At 40.3% G+C, this 25,191-nt stretch overlaps 1 protein-coding gene across 6 annotated transcripts in view; it reads right to left on the reverse strand.

Annotated features, from left to right (window-relative positions):
• abhd12 (abhydrolase domain containing 12, lysophospholipase) overlaps positions 1-25,191 on the reverse strand; it is a 129,180-nt gene that overhangs the window by 93,266 nt on the left and 10,723 nt on the right. For all 6 annotated transcript variants that reach the window (XM_080200145.1, XM_080200146.1, XM_080200147.1 and 3 more), the window contains 2 exons: positions 9,801-9,925; positions 7,868-7,973 (listed from right to left, as the gene is read on the reverse strand). In XM_080200145.1, the coding sequence (XP_080056271.1) occupies positions 7,868-7,973; positions 9,801-9,925 (231 nt within the window). The remainder of the gene's footprint in view (positions 1-7,867; positions 7,974-9,800; positions 9,926-25,191) is intronic.

Consider the following 25,191-nt stretch of genomic DNA (forward strand, 5'->3'; position numbering starts at 1 on the left):
GAAATACCCCCAGACAATTGGGCTAGGCTGATCACAGGGCGAACATTTCCAGGGGTCGATGGAGTTACAACGACTGCCTTTCCTGCTCGTGGCACTTCTATTTGGCATGGACCCCAGGCTCCAATGACTCCCTGAAATTCTGCAGAGACAAAACACCACTGACTCATTAAGTTGTTCTTAATTGTACCCTTAATTATGCAAACCATCTGGCTGTTTCTTGGATTCTTGTTCTTGCAGGGGTCAGTGACAGCAAGCCTCCCTCTCACCCCAACTCAGTTCCCGTCATCTGGAGGCTGTTATAATCCAGCTTCATACTTCCAAAATATTAGAGCATTCAGAGAGAAGAAACAAGAAACACAGAAAAATAGCAAATAGGAGCAGGAGTAAGCCCTTCAGCCTGCTCCAACATTTATTATGATTATGGCTGATCATCCAACTCATTGACCCACTTTCCCCCATTACCTTTGATCCTGTTAGCCCCAAAAGCTATGCCTAAATCCTCCTTGAAAACTTACAATGCTTTGGCCTCATCTACTTTAAGGGAGAGAATTCCACAGATTCACCGCCCTCTGAAGAAATTTTTCCTACGTTTTAACCCATATCCTTAGACTGTGATCCCTGGTTCTGGACTTGCCCATCATCAGGGACACCTTTTCTGCATCTATCCTGCAGGTTTCTGAGATTCTTCCTCATTCTTCTAAACTCCAGCAAACATAATCCTAACTGACTCAATCTCTCCTTATACATCACAACCGCCATCCCAGGAATCAGTCTGGTAAATTTTTACTGCACTTCTTCCATAGGAAGGATGTTCTTGCTCAGATAAGGAGACTAAAACTACTCACAATATTCCAGATGCGGTCTCACCAAAACCCTGGATAACTGCAGCGAAGCATAACCATTTGCCTTCTTCACTATGTGTTACACCCGCATGCTGACGTACAAGAACATTTGAGTCTCATTGCACATTTCCCGCTTTCAATTTATAGCTACTCAGATAATAATATGTCTTCCTATTTTTGCTACTGAAGTGGATAACCTCACATTTATCCACATTGTACCACATTTACTGTGCATCTGTCCATTCTATCAGCTGGTCCAAATCACACTAAAACATCTCTGCATTCTCCTCACAGCTCACCCTCCCACTGAGCTTTGTGTCATGTGCAAATTTGGAAGGTAACTGTTTCATCCTAACCAGGCTTCTTTTTAGCTGATCACAAGAGTTGGCCCATCTTACACAATTGGGACGGGTGCTACTTTCCACCTGAAGAAATTTACCCACAGTACAAGTCTCTTTAATGAAGTATAAATGCAAAAAAGTGCCCAAATAAAAAACCATGGGTGGGATTTGCTAGCTGTGCTCGCCCCAAAAACAGAAAGTCCTGCCCAAGGTCAACGGACCTTTCTACGGTCTGGCCCTTGCCTGCTACAAATTCTGTGGTGGGCAGAACGGAAAAATTTGCCCTCTTTGCTCTAAGTGTAATCAAACTATTATTTGAAAAGAACAGATTGCATTGCAAACCACATTATCTATTTTATACCCTGCCCTTTAACCTCACTTTGCCCAAACACCATGTTTCATCTGGACTCACAATGTGGGATAACACAAAAGATCCACAATGTACTAAAAGTTTCTGAAGGCAAAAAACTACAGCATAAATTTGCTCTGCTATCCTTCCGCATAACAAATGCTAACCTTATCCAAACTGGAAAGTCACCACCATGCCAAAAGGGAGATATCACCCAAACGGAGATATCAGTCGGTGTACCCCAATAGTGTGGCTACGTAATTGATAATGACCAAAGGCAGTATTACTGGGAGGCAATGGAAGGCCTAACTAGTGCATTCTTTCAACCATGACCTGGAGCAACAGAATCAATTCAGTCTAGTACTTGAGCACAAAAATAAAAGCTGACACTCCATAGCAGCACAGAGAGAGCATCGCATCATTGGTGACGCCATTGTTTGGATGAGACCATATAACAAGGCTTTATCTTGCCCTTGGGTAGACATTAAAGGTTCCAAAGAACAGCAATGAAGCTATCCCTAATCTCATGGCCAATATTTATCCTTTAAATCAAAAATCACAGAAATTGTTTGCCATTATCGCATCGCTGTCTGTGGGAGATTGCTGTGTGCAGATTGGCTGTCACGTTTCCTACATTATAACAGTGACTACATTTCAAAAGTACTTCACTGACTGTAAAGCACTTCAAGATGTCTGGTAGCCATCTAAAATGCAAGCAACTTACATCTTGATCTGATTGGGCGGCATGGTAGCACAGTGGTTAGCACTGCTGCCTCTCAGCGCCAGGGACCCGGTTTCAATTCCTGGCTTGGGTCACTGTCTGTGTGGAGTTTGCACGTTCTCCCTGTATCTGCGTGGGTTTTCTCCCACATTCTGAAAGGTATGCTGGTTAGGTGCCTTGACCCTAACAGGAACTGGGCTGTGGTGACTAGGGGAATTCCACAGTAACTTCATTGCAGTGTTAATGTAAGCCTTACTTGTGACTAATAAATAAACTTTAAGACATAAACAATAGCAAATAATGAAGTACCGAGCAGTCAACCCAAGTGTTAAAAAGCATGGCACATTAAGTGCTGACAACACAGAATGAAGTCACTTGGCCTATTGTGCCTATCCAATTAGTCCCATTGCTCTTCCCACTAACCATGTGGTTTGTGTTTCCTTTTCGACAGAGATGAACTTCCCACTACCCCACAATTCACACAAGATGCTATCAAGTTCTCTATGTACATACACACACACACACACACACACACAAAGTCTTTAAAGATCATGTGGCTTGACATCAATTTCTATTAAACACCCATCTCACATTGGATCCAAGCTCCTTCCTTATCTGTTTTGCTGATGTTTCATGATTGTTAACAAAGATACTATTCCAAATACATAATGTCGATGAACTGACTAGGCCCTTTCTTTTCAAAAAAAGGAAGCAAAACATCTTTCAATTAACATTTAAAAAACAGATTACAAGTCATTGGAGATATTTCATCATGCTCTAACACCATCAGTTCTCTACAATCATTGATATTAACACCATTAAGAATCAGTATTAATGATTAGTTATTTGATAGCACAGAACTCAAGTATTTCTGAAAAAAAAACATGCTATCAAAACTTTTCATCTTGCATTTAGGATTCCACGAAAGAAATTATCAACTAACAGGGAAACAATAATTTATCCTGCATAAGACAGTGCTGATTGGTTGGCAAGTGAACTCTGATTGCTACAAGCAATACCATGGAGAATGCAGTAAGGAACAGTTAGCTGCCCAACTTGGTTCAAATTCAAACCAGGCAGATCGTCTCTGCTCAGTCAAGGCTTTGCCCTGGGGAAAGAACCAAGGAAAGGTGTTCCCCAAGCTTTTGGTTAGTTGAAAAAATGCACCAAGTGTGGACACGTTCCTCCTGTCTATCAAGAACAGGACCCTGTGTGGCTTCCAGCATGCATAAGTGAGTCAGACTGCAAATCTGACTGACAATCAGATTGATTTTCAGTGTAATTCGTAGCACAACCAGGTTTGTTTAGCAGGTGTTGCCCAATCGCAGAATCACACCTTATGTTGGACATTATGTTTTGAGTTTTGCGAGTACAAAGAACAAAGCACGGGAAACAGGCCCTTCGGCCCAATGAGCCGGCACCGCTATTTTAACATTATGAATGCCCTCCTCTACACCTACGCCTCAACCAGGATCTTGAGTTCACGTCACACCACGTGCAACCCCCAAGACCAGCCCAGGCCCGCAAAATCCCACCAACTATCCCGGCTAGAGACAATCCACATCCCCCTAACCTGCACCCAACCCTCTCCCACTCACACTGCCTGTACCCCCAAGACCCGACCACCCATAAAGACTCACATTCCTACCATTATCTTGTAAATTGCATTTGTGTCTCTACACGCCCTGCCCGTGAACAGAATCTCCACCCACCCAGTAAAAGGGAAGCGCCCCAGAGGCCCGTGGCCTGTGCCGCCTGTTGGACTTCAACCTGGCGCTGTGAGACCTCCCACTGTAACTATGTCACTCCCAGAGGAAGAGAAAGTCTCCCTGACAGATTCAGCTTATGATGGATTGTGTGAAAGTACTTGTTTATTGCTGTTTTATTGTAAATAGTTTAACTTTTGTTTATATAAGGATGGAGTAGCAAGCACCTTTTAGGAGACGTGGTTTCAGCAGATCATGTGACTTGCTCAGCCAATCGAGTCAAAGTGCACAAATCCTGGGGCTGAGCGAGGACTTTCCCAGAGACTGGAGTTGAAGTAGTCGGTACAGTCAGTACTATACAGTAGCAACACAAGTATTAGAACACACTTCATAGAATCCCTACAGTTGTAGAAGGTGGCCATTCAGCTCATTGAGTCTGCACTGAGCACAATTCCACCCAGGCTCTTACCCCTCTAACCCCACATATTTACCCCACCAATTTCCCTAACCTACACATCTTTGGACAGAAAGGAGCAATTTACCACAGCCAATCAACCTAACCAGCACATCTTTGGAGTGTGAGAGGAAATCAGAGCACCCGAAGGAAAGCCATGCAGACACGGGGAGAATATGCAAATGCCATAGTCATCCAAGGCTGGAATTGAACCTGGGTCCCTTGAGCAATGCTAACCACTGTGCCACAGTACTGCCCCTCCACTAACAGGATGCTATCATCAAGCCAAGATCTTTCACACAAATGAACAAAGTGGTAAATGAATTTCAACGCTGGCGTGATGCCAGGTATATAGGCTGTATGTCCCGATGATTAGCGATCATATCAAACAGCATTTCCCTTTAGCTGTTTGCAACAGGCAAAGTGTTGACTGTACCCAATTAGTCTATGCTTGCAAAGCTCAGTTCTATGCTTCATTCTTCATGACAATGCCTCCACCAGAGTCCAATTGCCAACTAATCGGCACTCTTCTCATGCAGCGCAAATGGTTGTTCCTGTTACAATTGGTAGTTTCTTGTGAGCCATCCTGATGAATGCAAGATGAAAAGCTTTGATAGTATGTCTCTTTTTCTCAGCAATCCAAATGGATTAAGTGAGAAAGCACAATTCTTTAAGATGACAGAATGGGGAAAGAGGTAAAGACAGCAAGAAAGTGAGGGAGATGAAGAAGCAAGGAGTGGGTATGGGAGGGAAAGACATGTAAAGGCAGGAAGGGAAAATATAAGAGAAGAAGAAGATGAAAAGACAAGGAGACAGATGAAAAGACAGGAAGGAGAAGAAACAAGATTAGTACTTGATCCACAGGATGTCAAAAAACAGATTATATTTATATAGCGTTTTACAAGATGACAACGAGTCACAAATGGAGAAAGAAGTCAGGTAACCAAAGGTTTGATTAAATAGATAGGTCTTAAGGAGTGACTTAAAAGGAGGATAGTGAAATAGAGAGACAGAGAGTCACAGGAAGAACTTGTGGCCACGGCAATCAAAGGCTGGCAACCAATCAGGAATCACAAACATCGTGAGACTGCAGCTATCTCAAAGGGTCAAGCGCAAAGATATTTTGGCCTTGGAGGGAGTGCAGAGGAGGTTTACTAGGCTGATACCGGAGTTGAGGGGGTTGAGCTATGAGGAGAGGCTGAATAAACTGGGCTTGTACTCGTTAGAGTTTAGAAGAATGAGGGGAGATCTCATTGAGACGTATAAGATGATGAATGGGATGGGTAGGATAGAGGTGGAAAGACTCTTCCCGCTCAATAAAGACAGTAGGACTAGGGGGCACAGCCTCAAGATAAAAGGGGGGTGGTTTAGAACGGAGTTGAGAAGGAACTCCTTCACTCAAAGGGTGGTGAATCTCTGGAATTCTCTGCTCGTTGAAGTGGTGGAGGCTGCCTTGCTAAATATTTTTAAGACGCGGGTTGATGGGTTTTTGATAGGAGAGGGGATTAAGGGTTATGGGGAGAGGGCGGGAAAGTGGAACTGAGCAGCGACAGATCAGCCATGATCTTATTGAATGGCGGGGCAGGCTCGAAGGGCTGGATGGCCTACTCCTGCTCCTATTTCTTATGTTCTTATGTTCTTATGGGCTGGAGGAGATTAGACAGCACGCACAAGAACAAGCCTCAAGGACGAGAATTTTAAAATCAAGACATGGCTTGACCGGGAGCCAGTTAAATTCATCATGAACAAACAACAACAGCACAGGAACAGGTCCTTCAGCCCTTCAAGCCTGCACCAACCATGCTGCCCAACTGAACTGAAACCCCCTATCCTTCCGGGACCATATCCCCTCTATTTCCATCCTATTCATGTATTTGTCAAGAAGCCCCTTTTATATCCACTTCCACTACCTCCCAGCAACAGGTTCCAGGCACCCATTACTTTGAGTAAAAAATCTGCTTCGTACATCTCCTTTAAACCTTGTCCCTTGCACCTTAAACCTGTGCCCCCTAGTAATTGATTCTTTCACCCTGGGAAAAAGCTTCTGACTATCCATTCTGTCCATGCTTTTCATGATCTTGTAGACTTCCATCAGGTCGCCCCTCAACCTCCGTTGTTCCAGTGAGAATGAACCAAATTTCTCCAACCTCTCCTCATAGCTAATGCCCTCCATACCAGGCAACATCCTGGTAAATCTTTTCTGTACCCTCTCCAAAGCCACCACATCCTTCTGATAGTGTGGCGGCCAGAATTGAACTCTATATTCCAAGTGCGGCCTAACTAAGATTCCATAAAGCTGCAACATGACTTGCCAATTTTTAAACTCAATGCCTTGGCCAATGAAGGCAAGAATGTTGTATGCCTTCTTGACTCCCTCCTCCATCTGCATTGCCACTTTCAGTGACCTGTGCACCTGTGCACCCAGATCCCTTTGTCAACCAATACTCTTAAGGGTTCTGCCATTTACTGTATATTTCCTAACTGTATTAGACTTTCCAAAATGCATTACCTATATTTGTCTGGGTTAAATTCTATCTGCCACCTCTCCGCCCAAGTCTCCAACTGATCTATATCCTGCTGTATCCTCTGGTGATCCTCATCGCTATCTACAAATCCACCAACCTTTGTCGTCCGCAAACTTACTAATCAAACCAGTTACATTTTCCTCCAAATCATTTATATATATTACGAACAGCAAAGGTCCCAGCACTAATCCCTGAGGAACACCACTTGTCACAGCCCTCCATTCAGAAATGCGCCTTTTCACTGCTACCCTCTGTCTTCTTTGACCAAGCCAGTTTTGTATCCATCTTGCCAGCTCACTTCTGATCCCATGCAACTTCACTCTGCATCAGTCTGCCATGAGGGACCTTGTCAAAGACCTTACTGAAGTTCATGTAGACAATATCCACTCCCCTATTCGTCATTACGAAGCATAGTCACTTTGTGATGAAACAGTTGTTATACAAGGTTGTTGTCATAACATAGCAAACTCCACAGCTAATTCTCCCACAAACAGAATATGCACAGCAATCGTTCAAACAGCAAAATAATAATGACCAACTAATCTGCTTTAATGATGCTGATTGAGGGATAACTCTCCTGCTCTTCTTCAAAATAGTGCCATGGGATCTTTCACATCCATCTGAGAGCGCAATTAGGGCCGCGGTTTAACAGCTCATCCAAAAATTTCCAACAGTACAGCACATGCTTTGTTCTGCACTGGACTATCAGCCTATATTTCATGTTCTGGTGCATGGAATGGGATTTAAATGCAACTTTCTGACTCAACGAGCATGCAAGCAACTTAACCAAAGTTGACACTGGTACAAAAACGGAAACGGAAACTGAGTTTCACTAGAAACTCAGAGCAAGTTATTCATCATTTGTGAAATCAAGACAAATTTCCACCATCTTCAGTCTTTCAGTTTTCTACCAGCCTCTGCTCACTTACCAAGCACCAATAGTAATTGTCCCTTCAGGTTTAAGATAAAAATTCCACGTGTGGTTCAACCCTTGGTCCTGTGGCCTTTTCAAGTCAATGAAATAAGGTAGCCGCACTATGAAAGAAAGTGACATTGGTGAAAACTTTAGAGTGTTAAAAACCATGTCAAAGCACTTGCATGTAATTACACTCAAATCCACAATGATTTCCCTTTGTGACCTCCTTCATGAATCAAAATCTTTATAAAATGCACTCTTGTGCAGAAAACAGCTAATTCATTTTCTAATATTTGCTGTAACATTTGAAAATTAATTGAATATTTTCTAATATTTAAATATCAAGATATACCCATAAGACATTTACACTTGCAAAGAATCAATATTTTGGATGTCAAAATGTAAAACATTTGTGCTCCTGTCATAAAAGTTATTTCAGTGAACTCTGAAAGATATTTGCTGAAAAATAGAAGATTTATTTTCCTGATTTTTGAAGTTCCACAAGTTGCAGTTCGAAACCCATCAAAACATCCCCCAAATTATAAAGTCCTCTTCTTTGTCATATTATGATATGGTTCCAAGTACAGTAATCTCCCTCAAACATCTCACAGTCACTGTCCACCTGTGAACTTTTACAGCAAGCATCAAGTGTGTTGTTCAAATCATTGGAATGTGTGTGTGTGTGTGTCGGGGGCTGGGGTGGGGGGTAGGGATTGCAACAGAGCTAGACATGTTGAATAGCAATCAGGAGTACAAACTCTGACTGGTTTTCAATTAATTAACCCTGGGGAGTTATATCCAACTGCTGTTTTAGCTGATAACAGTTCATTATGCCCTGGCCACAGGGAAAACCTGGGGCCTTCCTAGTCTGTTTGACTCAGGACTAATAGGAAGATCCCCTATACAACATTTCAAATCCAAAATGAACATTTTGAATAATCCTTATAAGTAACTGTGAAAGCGGGAAGAACACTGATCTTGTGCTGGTTAACAAAAAATAATTATTTCATTTGCTGTAAACAAAAATAGAATAGAGCAATGTAAGCGTCTGTATGTTATAAACAGACATGCAGATCAACATGGGTGCACTTTTGAGAAGTATATTTAGGTTAAGTGAGTGGTACTTGAGGTTTCCATTCATCTATTAACAGTGGAATGTGACTATTTAATTTGAGGGTGGAAGATACTAAAGAGCAACATTTGCTTAAGAAAAAAAAGTGCCATTTATCATTGGATCCACCAAAATTATATGTGGATGTTAAACCATCAGCTATTTTAATGGCAATTACACAATCTCTCAGACTCTTAAAGAGTCACACCAAGATCTACAAGATGTCACACAAAATAGCAATGCTTATCCATCTGGAGGTATTTTGAACATACAGAACTGGAGCTCTGGTCAAAAATCTACTCCATTAGCTTTGGAAACATGTGGCGATAGCAGCTGTTAAGGAGTAGCAGGGAACACAAGGAAGAAAAACCAATAGATACAGTAGGATTTCAAAACGGCATAAGAACTAGGTTCCCAAGGGAAAAGGTAGCCAGTTCAACAATATTTGCTTATTTCATAGGAAAAAGCCAAAAAGCTCTTGAGATACACATGACCTAACTAAATGGTGGAAAAACCCCAAAGAGCTGAACAGCCAATGCCTGTACTCACATGCACAGAAAATTATCAGCTCTCCAAAAAAAGGAGAGTTTAGCAGGAGTGACCAAAAGCTTGTTCAAAGAAGTGGGGTTTAATAACAGTCATTAAAGAGTAGACACAATGGTCTTAAATGAATAGGCATAGATAGAAAGGCAGAAGGACTTGGAGAAATTTCTAGAGCTCGGGGTCTAAATATCTGAAGGCACGCCACTGAAGGCGGCTAAAAAAGTGATAAAAAAAGGTAAAAATGATCAAGTTCACTGAACTGCCACTCAGTGGCACATTATCCTATACTCACCAAAATTTAAGAAGACCAACTTGGCTTGAATGGCTGGACACAGTTTTACTACGAAAGGAATGCATATGTACACAGCTAACAACCACACAGCTAGCTTCTTGATTCTGTACAACAATCGTGATCGCCTAAAATGTGGGAAAAAAGGAAAAAAGTCATTCAAAACAAAACTAAACATTGTACACAGCGTTTGGTGAATGAGGTGAAATTTCTTCTTGTAATCCTATTTCATTCCTTAATTCTAATCAACTGTAATGACCATTAAAAACAAAAAATAAATGAATACAGGGGCAACGTATTGTTTCAAAATCTCAAATTCAGACTTAATAGCTCCATGGAAAGGAATTCTAGCCTAAATAGGTTAGCATATGATGACCAAATATTAAATTATGCATTTCTGCAAATTAAACAAGTCAAAATACTCACAAAATTAATCAGACAATGGAATGTTTATCTTCAAACATTGGTTACTTGTACCATTTGTTTGCCCAAAATATCATTGCAAAAATATAGCATAATCTACACAATAATACGCTACTGTGGTCACCAACCACAAGAATTAGCATACATAGAGGAAGAAAAGTAAAACTGAACCATTATTTTTTTTTTCGCTGTCTGTCCATAAGTGTTTAAATTTTTGAAATAGGCTGTGACCTGTTTCACCGTACCTTCTGTCTGTGAGGTCAATTTTTAAGGTGACTTGCAGCAAACTCTCTTTAGGGTTAAATCAAAAGGATAGTTCGTTCATACAGTCAAACACAGGAAATGATTGCAACTTCACATACAATAAGAAGTAGGAAAGAGGAGTATTGAAACTCTGAATAACTTGAAGAAAAAGAACCATGTGTGTGGATATCGATTCACATGATTGCCTGAGTCCAAAATGTCAGTCAAGTGAGGGTTCCTTCAAGGAGAGCTAAGTTAAGCTAGCTGAAGCAGGATTTTTCAGAATTCCTTTCAACTTGATGATGACACAGCAAGATGAGGTTGGTATACAGAGACTGGTCTATTTGGCAGGAGAAGGCAGGAATTTTCCAGAGAAATAAGGTTCAAGGGGGCTTGATGCAGATTTTTAGTCAGCCTAGAATCCTGCTTTGATGTCTTCAGGCTGGAACTTAAACAAGTTGTGGGTCTCAAAATATATTGAAAACTTTCCAAAGGCCAGGATCTTAGACTATGTGACACAGGGCCATTAATGAGCCGGTTACAAGCTAACCAGCAGTTTCTCCAAGCAAAATCCATTGTCTACTTTCTGAGATAGATGTTTGTGTTTAGTGTCTCTGCAGGATTAAGGAGTTTCAATTGCTCTTCTTTTGTTATAGTCTGCTTGAGGACATGTCTGCTGGTCCCTGGTTTTATTAATTGTAATGTATCCACACAATGAGAAGTGAGAGATTTCACAAGGTTGAGATGTGCAAACTGTCATGAACTTGTGAATTACATGACCTTTGGCTATCATTTTTTGGTTCAGCAAAGTCCACTTTTTAAAAAAAAGCAAAAAAGATAATGTTTGATTTAACAGCTGATAGAAGTTTATAAAATGTTGAGAGGAATAGATAGGGTGGATTCTCAGAGGCTATTTCCCCGGGTTGAAATGGTCGCTACGAGAGGGCACAGATTTAAGGTGCGGGGAGGAAAGTACAGAAGTGATGTTAGGGGTAAGTTTTTCACTCAGGAGGGTGGTGAGTGAATGGAATCGGCTGCCGTCAGTGGTGGTGGAGGCGAACTCGCTGGGGTCTTTTAAAAGACTTCTGGATGAGTATATGGGGTTTAATGGGATTGGGGGTTATAGATAGGTCTATAGATTGGTAGGTGTTGATGTGATCGGCGCAACTCGTGGGCTGAAGGGCCTGTTTGTGCTGTAGTGTTCTATGTTCTATGTTCTATCTCTTTCATGTCTTGGGGATATGACACCAGGAAGGCTTCAGTCTCAATTATAGATTCAGGCTGGGACAACAATTGAGATACAATCAGCTCAGTATCTCAGGGATATAGGCAGGGGTAAAAAAAAATTATCCCAACCCTCACTTGGCTCATTTTTGGTGACTATACATATGAATAGTAGGGATAGTATTGGTTTTGACCCCATATCTAGCACCTACCTTGAAAATTGGGAAAGGAAGAGGGACCATAAAGTAGCGCTTTAGGATACTCAAGATATAGTGAATAATTTGCATATTACAGAACCTATGATTATTTTAAAAGCTTGCAATTAATAAATGCTGCATTCGTTATAAGTTTATTTATTACAGTCATAAGTAGGCTTACATTAACATTGCAATAAAATTACTGTAAATCCCTACTAATTCTAATTTAGTTAGGGATTTACAGAATTGCAGAAGCTTTACAGGTTAGAAGGAAGCCATTTGGCCCAGTGAGTCTACACTGGCTCTCTAAGAACATTCCACCTAATCCCAGTCCTGCATTCTTCCCGTAACCTTGCACATAGTAATCCAATTCCCTTCTGAATACCTCAATCAAACATGCCTCAACTCCCTTTCAGGAAGTTCATTTCAGACTCCAACCATTCTGAAATATTTTCCCCTCACATTATCTCTACTCCTTTTGTCCATTGTTTTGAGTCTGTGCCCTCTAGTTCTGATGTTTGGTTTGAGTGGGAAGTTTCCCACTACTTACCCTGTCCAAATCCCTCAGGATCCTGAATGCCTCTATCAAATCTCCTAATCACATCTTTGAGTAAGGGTTCCAATATTATTGCTACCACTAAAGTAAAGCTAATTTGTCTATAGTTGACTGAATTTGTTCCATCTCCTTTTCAGATAGCAGCTTTCACACATCATGAGCCGAATGGTGAGACCTGAAGGTGCATGTGGGATTTGAACACGATTTATGCTAACATTCGTCAATTTTCATTTTTTCTTTTGAGACATTAAAACCAAAGCCGCTATGACTGTAACACTACATTCTGCACTCTGTTTCATTCTCTGTGTACAAAGAACAACACAGCACAGGAAACAGGCCCTTCGGCCCAACAAGCCCATACCAGCCATTTTAACACTCAATGAGTGCCTCATTCCAATCCTCCTTCTACCTATGACTTTTGTCTACTGCACCGTATGCTTTGTCTGTAGAGTGTGCAAGAAATAATACTTTTCACTGTATGCTAATACATGTGGCAATAATAAATTAAATCATAATAGTAGATCATACGAAATGAGCCAAAGTAGGCCTTTTGGCCCTGCTCCACTAATCTATAATATCTCAACTGGTCAATCTGACGCTTTAATTCTACTTTCCTGCCTATTCTCATAATCCTTGACTCAACTGTAGATCAAAGATCTACTTAACTCAGCCTTGAATATATTCAATGACTCATTGTTCTCAATGAAACAGAATTCCAAAGACTACACAACAATCTGAGAAAAAAAACATTCTTCCTCACCTCCATTTTACATGGGAAACTACTTATTTTTAAAACGTCATAACGGTTTACAGCGTAGAAAAAGGCCCTTCAGCCCATCAAGTCTGCACCAAAGACAAGCCATCCAACTCTCCTAATCCCATTTTCCAGCGCTTGGTCCATAGCCTTGTGGTCGCAGGTGCACATCTAAATACTCTTAAACGTTATGAGGGTTTCTGCCTCCACCACTCTTTCAGGAGGTGTACCCTAGTTCTAGTTTCCCCATGAAGGGGGACTAGAGCCATCATTGTGTCAAGGCCTACTCAGTTTGAAATCTCCATCCTTATAAACTTGAAGTATAACAGAAGCATCAACCATTAACATTCATGAGTGCAGTAAGTGGAGCTGAATGCATAAAAAGATCAGCCATGATCTTATTGAATGGCGGAGCAGGTTCGAGAGGCCAGATGGCCTACTCCTGCTCCAAGCTCTTATGTTCTTTTGACTCAGTAGGCGCAATCTCACCAGAGTTGGTATTCGTTGGTTCAAGCCCCATTCTGGAAATAATTAAAATTGGCACTTGAGGCGAGTACTGAGGTAATACTGCACTGTCAGAAATGCCATGTTAAACCAAGGACATGTCTGTGCTTTCAATTGACTTAAATAAAATCCTATGGGACTAACAAGACAACAAGAAATGTTGTTTGCCTCCATCTCCAGTCCAATCGCTCAAAGTAATCACTTAAATAGAAGTCTGATCATTATCGCATTGCTGTTTGAGAGAGATTGCTGTGCACAACTTGATTGCCACATTTCTTACAACAGTGACTATATTTCAAAAGTACTTCATTGGTTGTAAAGTGTCTTAGGACAACCCGGGGTTGCTATCCAAGTGCAAGCCTTTCTTTACATTAACCTGCATGACATTCTGACAAGATACTGAAAGTAATCAAGCCACGTTCAGGTACACAACTTCATATCTGGTAAAATCCCAATGTTACCAAGGAACTAATGGAGCTGGCCAGTTCTTCCACAGTAGGAAAGGAACGAAGGACTAAAAGCAACACAAATGGCATGAACAAAGTAACAAGGAGAGAACAGATGATAAAACCATGAAAACAGGGCATGAGGGGGTTGAAATTGAGCTTGATGAGTGGACAAGGAACAGAGCCGCCAATAGCAGGTCAGTCATCATACACCCTTTTCCCACAGAAGTCAATGGGAAAGAAAACCAGGCAAGATGTAAAAACGGGCATCCGTTCCAACTGCAACGCCTTCATGCCCCCTTCCAAGTTGAAGTTTACCCACCCACACAAGCCTCCCCCCACCGACAGAATTTACTCCACAGAAACAGTCCAATTGGCCAACATATCCAAAGTAAATGCTCCACACCAGCCTCTCCCTACACAATCAGCATATCCTTTATTCTCTCCCTCACCACATGCATTTATCTTAGCATTCCCTTAAATGCATCTTTGGTATTTGTCTCAGCCATGTGGCAGCAGATTCTATATTTTAACCATTTTTTCAAAAAAAAAAGTTTCTCCTGAATTCAGATTTTTGAGATATAAAACTGAACTGAATATAGCTATTTAGAAAATGACAAACAAATGGTAATCCCTGTATTTATATAACATAAAATGGACCTAAAGATTTACAAATACATTTTTCCAAATTAATGAGTCTGCTAGCTTATCATTTTATTGCCTGAAAGCCCAAGGACAAGGAATGTACAGCAAATGGCTCTGCAGTGACAGATGCAAATAGAAAATCTGACCCAGAACATAATCAAAGTTCACTCGAAATTATCGGAATTGAGATGATATCCAATCTGTACGGGGTACGGATAAAATGACAAAGTCTGACCTTTACTCTTGTGGGTCATGGTGTGATATGAGCCCTTTAATTACATTAGCGTCACTGAAAGATAGAGTTTCCAAGGTTTAAAATAAAATATTCTGGGGTTTGGCTCAACTGCCTTTTGCAGGAAATCAGTTTGAAATGTTCCAGAAGCTTTCCTCCGAATGTTAGTAAGAACAGTTTTGTCAATGATAGGATATATTTTAAAATTCAGAAAGATAGGTTGGTAAACACACGAAACAACATAACCTACGAGAATTGCAGTTCAGAAAGCAACCAAATAAGGTCCCGTTGATAAGTATAGAATTTAGGGTTATTAGGCTAGGGAATAAATCAAGGGCACCTTGAAGGAAGTTCAGTAGGTAAGCTGAACAGATCAATGATCTATTCCTACCTGAAATTGTTACCTCATTAGCCTGTACATCTCTCAGATTATTTAAACTGCTCCACAGCAGCTATTTCAAGGTTGTCAGCTAATCTCTCACTCATGTTATTTACGATACCACCTGAATTCCCTTGACGGAATTACTGAACAGTAATCCCTCCTGGGTATCCATTATCTCCATGTAATACAATCCAAGCCAGCTATTATTCCATTTGTGTATGCTAAACAACACACTTGGTGCTCTGCCAAAGGTGCAATATGAGTTCAGAAGCACTGTTATACAAAACTGTTAAAATGGCATATTAATATCTCAAAGTCTAGTACAGATCTGACAGAAGAATTTTAATGTTTAACTGTACAAGAGTTATTAATGGTTTAACATTTTATGCTATTTATTCTTAATGGTAATTCTATATACACATTCATTTAAAAATGGGAACAGGGTTTTACAATTTCTTAGAAATTTTTAAATTAAAGCATTTGGGAACTAAAGAAAGGAAAATAACAATTTAACGTGTTGACAAATCAAATCTTTTAGAACTGCATTCCAGGACATATCAACTTTCATCTGATTAAGATACTCAACTTTGCATAGACAGAAACTGAACCAAATCTAGATGGACATAGCCTGTTCTGGTTTCCATTCGATCACTAGGATCATATTGGATTTCTACTAGGTTGGCCAAGGAGAACTAAATACAAAATGCAAACGACTTAATTAAGATAATTACCTCAAAATACAAGGTCAGACTGGGACCTTCCAACTATGACAGGGCAGAATGAATGGCAATAAAGAGAGGAAAAAGAAAGGTAAATGAAATTTAAAACATGGGAAGGCTCGTAAACTGCCTTTCTTTTTAAACACAGTGGAGCTATTTAGAGGTACACACCATTATTCCAGAAGACGATTTTTTAAAGAATTTGCAACCTTATGTGCTTTAAAAATGGGAAAAATGCTGGAATGTTTAGTAAATTTAACTGTTGACAACTTACAAAGAAACTCAGTATTAACAAAAATCAATTCTTCCAGTTCATTCAGCTGAAACCTTTCATGCTGAGGCTGGTTTCCTTTGGGTGAGAGGGGAGGAGAAGAGCTGATGTGTCGTTTCCCTCTAGAGTGGAAAATTTGTTGAGAACGAAATAAGTCACTGTCGTCTGGAAACACCACTCAAATCTTTGAGAACAGTTAATCTGTATCAAGGACTCCTTCTTAAGCAAATGGGAACACAGCATTGGTTTTGGCTTCAGATGCCTGGTCCGCGCACACTGCTTCCAAAGTTGAAACTGGAAGTAAAGCCCATCTGAAGCCTCTATGGAGTTTGCACATTTTCCCTCTGGCTGAGTGGGTTCCTTCCCACTCAGATAGATGGGCCCTGCTATTAGAGTCAGAGGATTAGCAGGGTAAATAGGTAGGGTTGGAGAGATAGGGTCTGGGTGGAATTGTTGTTGGTGTATGCTAGATGGGCTGAATGATCTCCTTCTGCACTGTAGGTTCTCTGTTCTATGATTCTAAACTGTTAATTACCATCTAGTTTGTTGCGTTTTGGACTATTAAACCTAAATGTTCTTAGCCTTTTACAAATTGAAGATACATACACACAGATAATAAGTGGAATACTCATGCCCTTAGTCAATTTTTAAAGGACGTATGCAGTTGGCTCAGTGGTAGCACTTCATTTCTAAGTTACGTGTCAACTCTGACTCAGAGGGTGTGCGCATACAACCAAGTCAGAAGGTCATAAGTTCCAGTTCTATAACAAAGACTTGAGCATATAATCTAGGCCTACACACCAGTGCAATAATGAAGACATTATCCTTCAGATGACATGTCATAGTGAGACCTTCATCTTCCTTTTTCTTTTAAAGTTTATTAATTAGTCACAAGTAAGGCTTACATTAACACTGCAATGAAGTTACTGTGAAATTCCCCTAGTTGCCACTCTCCGGGTCAATGCACCTAACCAGCATGTCTTTCAGACCGTGGGAGGAAACCCACGCAGACACAGGGACAAAAATTCAAACTCAAGTACAGTCAGTGATCCAAGCCAGAAATCGAACCCGGGTCCCTGGTGCTATGAGGCAGCAATGCTAGCCACTGTGCCATCATCCTCTCAGGGGTATGGAAAAAATCCCATGGTACAATTTCAAAAAGAGCAAGGGAAGTTCACCTTGGTATTCTAGCCAATATTATCCTTCATCACGAACAACATAAATTGGCACTCTCATTTCTTCCAACAGTGTTCATACTTAATAGGATTTAGCTGACGCAAGGGTTCAAAATAAATGGGGGAACAAGAAACACTATTAGTAGCCCACAAAAAGGTGATGACAGGGCAACAAATTCAAGAAAGGTCACTCCTGTTCCATCCATTGTGGTTCCTCTGTCCAGTTATGAAGATATGAATGAGCAAGAAGCAGGAAAATAATATCCAGTTTAATTGGAGGAGCAGTCAGTAAGTGTGGGAGGATGTGAAAAATTGCTCCTCCACTCCCAAATTCCGTCTCTGCCACGCTGCTGCCTCATCTCCTTCAATGATACGGTCCCTCTCGTTCACTCATGCTGTTCCATGCAGAGACAGAAGCTATGATTGGAGGAGCAGCAAGAGCAGGAGATAGATAATGACCCATTCAACCTGAACATTTGCCAGGGCAGTGACAACCAGTTTGAACCAAACTTTCAATATCCTCTGGGACTAGAATGAGGTCTAGACGTAAAAAAAAACAAAAAAAAGGACAGGAATAAGTGCCGAGGGCCTGCAGAGAACAGGGGCGGCAGCCCGTGGAGAGGTCAGTTATATTTTAATTTTGTGTGGTGGGGACTACAGAGGCAATGAGAAATGAGAAGAGAACCATGCAGATTCATTTGGCCTTTTACTAACTTAACAAAACTGCTCACGCCTATTTGATTTCTGTTTCATTGCATCAAACAATCTGATCTTTGTTTACTATTGTAAATTGCGCAACCATGTGTTTCCAAATAAAGACATTACTTTGCAAAATAAGATTTTAATCTAACACTGACACATGATTAGCATACTATTTTGATCTGCTAAATCCTTGGCTTGAAATTGAATGAGCTATTATATACTAGCATCTCTCCTTTGGTATTTGTGCTATCTTGGGCTAAAGAAGAAAACCCTGAAAAAATTTGACACAAATACAGAAGATAATGCTGCTACATTACTCTATCACCTAATAAAAGACAAGGTGAAAAATAAAATGAAGCCCCTGAAATTCAAAAAGTAGCCCTTTAAAAAATAAAAAAAACAAACAAATATATTTATTTTTATCTGACTAAAGTGTTTTGGAACATACAGAGGTCGCAAAACATGCTTCATAAATAAACATTATTTCTTTATTCAGGAGATGCAAAGATCATTCTTTAAGTTGGCTACATAATCTAGTTTAATCATTCAGTTTAGCATAACTCTCTGGTTTCGTTGCCCATATGGGTGGAAAAAGTAGAGAATTCTCCCCTCCATCCTCCCCAATATTCATCCTTCAACCACACCATCACAAACTGGTCATACATTGCATTAATGTTGTACTTGCTTACTTCAGTCAATTCACTTGAAAGTAAAAGCATTTTGGAAAGTTTGAAAAACATGCTAAGATGAATACATTCACCTTTTGATGACATATGCATATAAATTATTCCACCATCTCTTAAGAGCATGGTGCAAGATGACTCAGCTGATTAACAATCATAACTTTGCCATAGCTTGGGAGATCATTAATAGTCACTGAGAAAGGTTGAATAATTAAAACTCAAATTGCCCTTAACTAACTTGAGGTAATAGATGAGGATAATGCAATGGATAAGTTCAATATTGTTGAAAAGGCATTCGATAACTTGTCAGCAAAGTTAAAACCCACGGAATAAAAAATGACACTACCAACATGGATGCAAAGTTTGCTGACTGACAGGGGACAATAATTGTAAGCTGTTGTTTTTCCAGACAGGAGGAAGGCTTTTGGGGTTCTCCAGACATTGTTGATAGGACTTCAATCATATTTATTAATGATCTGGACTTGATGAAACAAAATTTAAAAGTGTGTGAATTGTTAGGAAGTCGATGGTAAACTTGAAGAGGACATGAGCAGGCTGGTGGAATGGGAGCACAAGTGGCAGATGAAATTTAATGCCGAGAAATTGGAGTGATGCATTTTGGTGTGAAGAGCAAGAAGCAACAACATAAATGGTAAAAAAGTAAAGGTAAAGTAGCCATAGACCCAGATGATCACCGGCTGTTCTCCCTTTTGAGATCGAGCTAACTGGTGATGATTGAACAGAGGATCACTATATCTCAGGTGAGGGGCAAGACTGAGAAGGCAGGTCTTCATGAATAACCTCAGCCATTTCAGGAATTGAACCTGTGCTGTTGGTGTTGTTCTGCATCACCAACCACCTATCCAGCCAACTGAGCTTATTGGCTCTCCAAATATAAAGGGTACAATTCTAAAGAGGGCGTAGGAACACCTTGGGGAGAGATGTGCACAAATCATTGAAGGCAGTAGGGAAAGTTGAAAAAACTTAATAAAGCTAGCAAGGTTCTGAGTTATATTAATAAAGGTGTAGAATACAAAAATAAGGAAGTTATGATAAACCTGTATAAAACATTGGTCTAAACTCCACTGGAGTAATGTGTCCAGTTTAGGAAACCACACTTTAGAAAGGATGTATTGGCATCAGAGAGGGTAAAAAAGGTTCATATGAATAGTTCCCGATGATATGGATAGGTTGGGGAAGCTGTGGCTATTCTCCTGAAAGAAAATTAAGAGGCGATTTAACTGAGATATTCAGATCAATGAAGAATCTGGACAGGGCAAAGAGGAAGATATTGTTCCTGTTGGTAGAATCAAGAACCAGAGTACTCCGACTATCTGTGTTTGGTCAAAGAAGAAATGATTAAATGAGGAAAACTTCTTTTTTGCAACCGATCAGGTGGTTAGGATCTGAAATGTATTGTGGTGGAGGTAGATTCAATAAAGCTCTTCAGAAAATTAGATAATTGTTAAATTTATTTCATGGGAATTGGATGTTGTTATCAAAGCCAGCATTTGATGCCCATCCCTAATTACCATTTCATAGGGCAGTAAGAGTCAACCCGATTGCTGTGGGTCTGGGGTCACATATAGGTAAGGATGGTAGATTTGCTTCCTTTAAAAGGGTATTAGCAAATCAGATTTTTTTTAATAATATCAACTGCAGTTTCAAGTTCACCATTACCAAGGCTAGATTTATTAATTACATTTAAATTCCACCAGTTACCATAGCAGGATTTGAACATATGCCCCCACAGTATTAGCCTGGGCCTCTGGAGTAACATCCAGAGACATTACCATTATGTTATCATCTACCTCCCCATTACTTCCCCAACCTAACCTGTGGAGAAAACACATGCAGGGCAGGTTAAAAAAAAGGCAGGGGTCTGTAAGTAGGAGAGCAGCTCTTGCAGATAGCAGATAGACAATACAGGCCTCCTTTTGTGCAGTACTACAATTCTATAAACTCTTGCTTAAAAATAGTTTCTCCTTTAGGAAAGAACCTTCACACGAAGCTATTTCTAGACGGCTGACAGGCTGACTTCAGTCTGAATTATTCAAAACAGGAATTATAAATCAGTATGGGTTACAGGCCAGAGAATCATTCCATCAGTGGTGCTTGAGACCAATTATCAGATGTCTTGTGACAACATCCCTGAACTGTCCTGGCATGGTGGAGATTCTACCAAAGAATGTCAGAAGGCTGGAGGGGGGCATCAGTAGTGGAAAAATATTGATCCACAATAATAAAATCCTGCCGAAGAATGTGGATACTGATTGTACTTGTAGCTTTTTATTATTGATTGTATATGGAATCTAAGCTGGCAGCAAATGCAGCAGTTTCTGCTTGAGAGCTATTCTCGATTAAAACAAAGTCATCAATTTAACTGCTTTTTCAGAGTCCGCACTGCATATGCCTACAAAAAATTCACACAATCTGGCAGCAAATAGAACTTGCCCTTTGTGGAGGTGGAATAATTCACATGCTAGTTCCCCCCCCTCCTCCAAATGGGAATGAATTAGGAAGATACAAATATAAATATAATAAATGATATGCCATATATAAAATAGAAATAGAAACCATTTTTCTCCTATCCCTCTGAAAGCACTGACTTGCTGAGAAGTTTTAATATACACCAGAGATGCTCTATTACCTTGTACAAGTGGCTATAGTTCATGCATCGAACTAGACAATGAGCAACAGCAGGATCTTCAGCCATCAGGAGCATCAGAACCTACCTGTTCACTCTACATTTTCCATCACAGGGTCAAAAATAAAGGAAAATTCAAAAGGTGTTTTATAAGTATATTAAGGCCAGGAGGATGACCAAGGATGAAGTAGGGCCCATTAGGGACCAATGTGGCAATGTGAGGAGCCAGAAGATGTAGGTGAGGTTTTAAATGAGTACATTCTGTGTTCACTGTGGAGAAGGATGATGTAGATATAGAAATCAGGGAGGGCACTGCGATTTACTTGAAAAACTTAACATCGAAAGGGAGGAGATGTTAATAGTTTTAACAGGCCTAAATTCTCCAAGCCCAAATGAGATTTATCCCAGGTTGCTGTGGGAGACAAGGGATGAGATTACAGCAGCTCTGACAATTTTCACATCTTCTCTGGCCATGGGAGAGGTGCCAGGGGATTGGAGGACAGTTAATGTGGTACCATTATTCAACTGAAGTAGGGAAAAACTAGGAAAGTACAGGCCAGCGAATTAACTTCAGCGGTGGGAAAATGATTGGAAAAAATTCTGAGGGACAGAATAGGAAGGGAAGGATTACTCAAGGATAGTCATCATGGCTTTGTCAAAGAGAGATCATTTTTAACAAACTTTTCAAGGAGGTCATTAGATGTGTAGATGAGGGTAGTGCAGTTGATGTAGTCTACATGGACTTCAGTAAGCCTTTTGACAAGGTCCCATATGGAAGGCTGATGAAGAAGCATCCAAGGGATCCAGGGAAATTTAGAAAACTTAGTGATAGGAGGCAGAGGGTAATGCCAAAGAAGCCCATATTCAGTGGTGTTCCGCAGGGATTGGTGCTGGATCTCTTGTTGTTTGTAGTGTATATTAATGATCTGAATACAGGAAGTAAGTTCATAGATGACACAAAAATTGGTGATGTAATAGATAACGAAGAGCAAAGTCTTAGCTTACCAGAAGTTAAGGGACAGGAGTTTATAGGAGATGTAAGAACATAAGAAGGAAAATCTTTTTCACCCAGAAGTTAGTGGGAATCTGGAACTCACTGCCTGAAAGGGTGGTAGAGGTGGGAACCTTCACAACATTAACAGGTATTTCAATGAGCATTTAAAATACCATGGCGTACAAAGCTATGGGCCAAGTGCTGGAAAATGGGATTAGAACAGATAGGTGCTTGATTTCAAGCACAAACACAAGAGGCCTAAGAGTCTCTTTCTGTGGTGTAAAACTCTATGACTCTAACTCTCTCGCCTCCAAATAGATTTTTTTTAAATCCAGTCCAATCAAGTCCAATTCAGAGTCTCAACAAGTTGAGACATTCTCGATCCAAGCTGACAAGACAGGGCTTTCATCTCCTGTCTTGGGCTTCATCTACATGATCCAAGCTGATTGGAACAGGCATTGCACCTTCTCCGAGGCTTGATCTCATTTGCATCTTAGCCAAAAGGCCGACATGCCGCTTATAAAAATTGCTTCAAATGAAGCCAAAATGTAACTAATGACTTCAGCCAAGTGCAGCATGTCGATATTACACTTGATCTTAGCCATACTCTCTGACCTCTGAATAGATTATTGATTAACAAGGGGTGAAAGGTTATCGAGGGGATAATGGGAGTGTGGAGTTGAGGGTGTTTCTTCACAAGGAACTCTTCAAAATGCAGCTCATGAAAATACAACAAAAAACTTACTCCAACTTATGAATCAAAGAAAGGGATTAATAAAGAAACATCATTACTCCAAATTTGGGGCCTCGTCCAGGCCACTCCAAGTTCTCCACAATTCTACACACAGTTCCTTATTTATAGTGAATCAGCTGGTCAGCAGACTATTACATCACTCTAATTTGTTCCATGATTTACTGGGTCGGCTGACCCTTACATTTTATTCCCATTGGTCACATTACATGCAAAGGTGTCACCTATTACATTCAAACAGCGGGTACAATCAGGTCAATCTTATTGAATAACAGGCTTGAGGGGCCTGCTCCTAAGTTATATATTCATAAATTCAATTGAGGTATTCAAGAGAGAATTGGATTTCTATCTGAAAAGGAAGAATGTGCATTGTTACAGGAATAAGGCAGGAGAATAGGACTAGGACTAGTAGGGCCCAATGACCTCCTCTTGCACTGTAAATTTTCTGTAATAATCTAGGCTTTAGAATTATAAACAATTTCTAAACTTGGGGACAATGTTAAACTAAAAGAAAAAATTAACAGAATTGAGGACGAGAACCATTGACAAGACAACAATAAACTTGTCAAATGGGTTTGTAATTGGCAAATGAATTTCAACATAGAAAGATACATGGACCTCACATTATCCAAGAGAAATAATGTTACATATTTCTTGGGAAATAAGAAATTAAATGGGGTAGAGGAGCAAATGAATCCGGGAGCACAAATTGCTAAAAACAAAAGCAACACATATCAATAACACCAAAAGAAAAATAAACCAAGAAAGATAGGTTATTTCTAGAAGGGCAGGATTGAAAAGTGGGGAACATAGAGCACAGAATACTCCAGTTTTTATTATTAGGTCACCATATTCTGAAGAAGATGAAAGAGGTACTGAAGAGGATGCAAACATATTTATAAGGATTATTTCAGAACTGCAAGGATACACCCATTAAGAAAGCAAAAAATTAATCCAGTTTCTTTTACCTTAAAAAGTGAAGACTGATAGGGAACCCAAAAAACTGTCGAAGTACTTAAGGTTTTGACAGAATGGATACAGAGGACGGATTTTACCATTGTACAGAAAGTCCCAGTATCAGGCACAATGATTTCATGGGCAGGCAACAGTATAGGAAACTAGACTTGCAAGCTATGTCCAGTTAACCGCAGGCAGGCTTGGGAACCAGCCAATAGCAGCTGGTGGGTGGGAAGTCCAGGCAGCTGAAACGGAGGCGTCAAATTTAAAGGGCAGTCAACACTGGGATCATAGGTTTCATACATTGAGAAGACTGAAACAGAGGCCAAACGAGAGAGTGTTTGAAGTAATGGTTTCACACACAGCCAGGTAACATTTAAAAGTCATATCAAAACTGCAATCAGTTGACTTGTTAACAAGTTTAACTGCCTGTCTGCTGCTGCCATGTGTGCTCATCATCCTGCGGTCCACCACTGTCGAGGATATTTCAACAGCAGCAGGGACAAGTCAAGCTTCTGCTTCAATACGTGCAGCACACTTTCTGCTTCAAAATTTCACAGCAATTATATGGAGGCGAGAGCTCAATGGTACCTCAGTGTTGGCTGGTAGTGTAATTCATTTAAGAGTAGCAGTGTTGCAATACTGGGAGTACAAGAATCAGTAAAACATTGGAGTAATGCCCTGGAGATTCTGCTGAGTGGATGCAATCATGAGGCAGAACAATGAAAGGGAAACTCCAAAATGCAATTCATTCATTCAGCCAGGGGTTAATAGACTTTGAGAGGTGAGTGCTTAAATAACAATAGATCTCACAAACTCAGATTTTAAGTGCTCCAAATGAGAAGGGAAAAACACAGAGGGAGATGGGTTAAGCCAGCCGGAGTGACGT

This window comes from Carcharhinus amblyrhynchos, chromosome 12 (genome assembly GCF_965287045.1).
Source record: "Carcharhinus amblyrhynchos chromosome 12, sCarAmb.v2.hapA, whole genome shotgun sequence".
Taxonomy (NCBI): domain Eukaryota; kingdom Metazoa; phylum Chordata; class Chondrichthyes; order Carcharhiniformes; family Carcharhinidae; genus Carcharhinus; species Carcharhinus amblyrhynchos.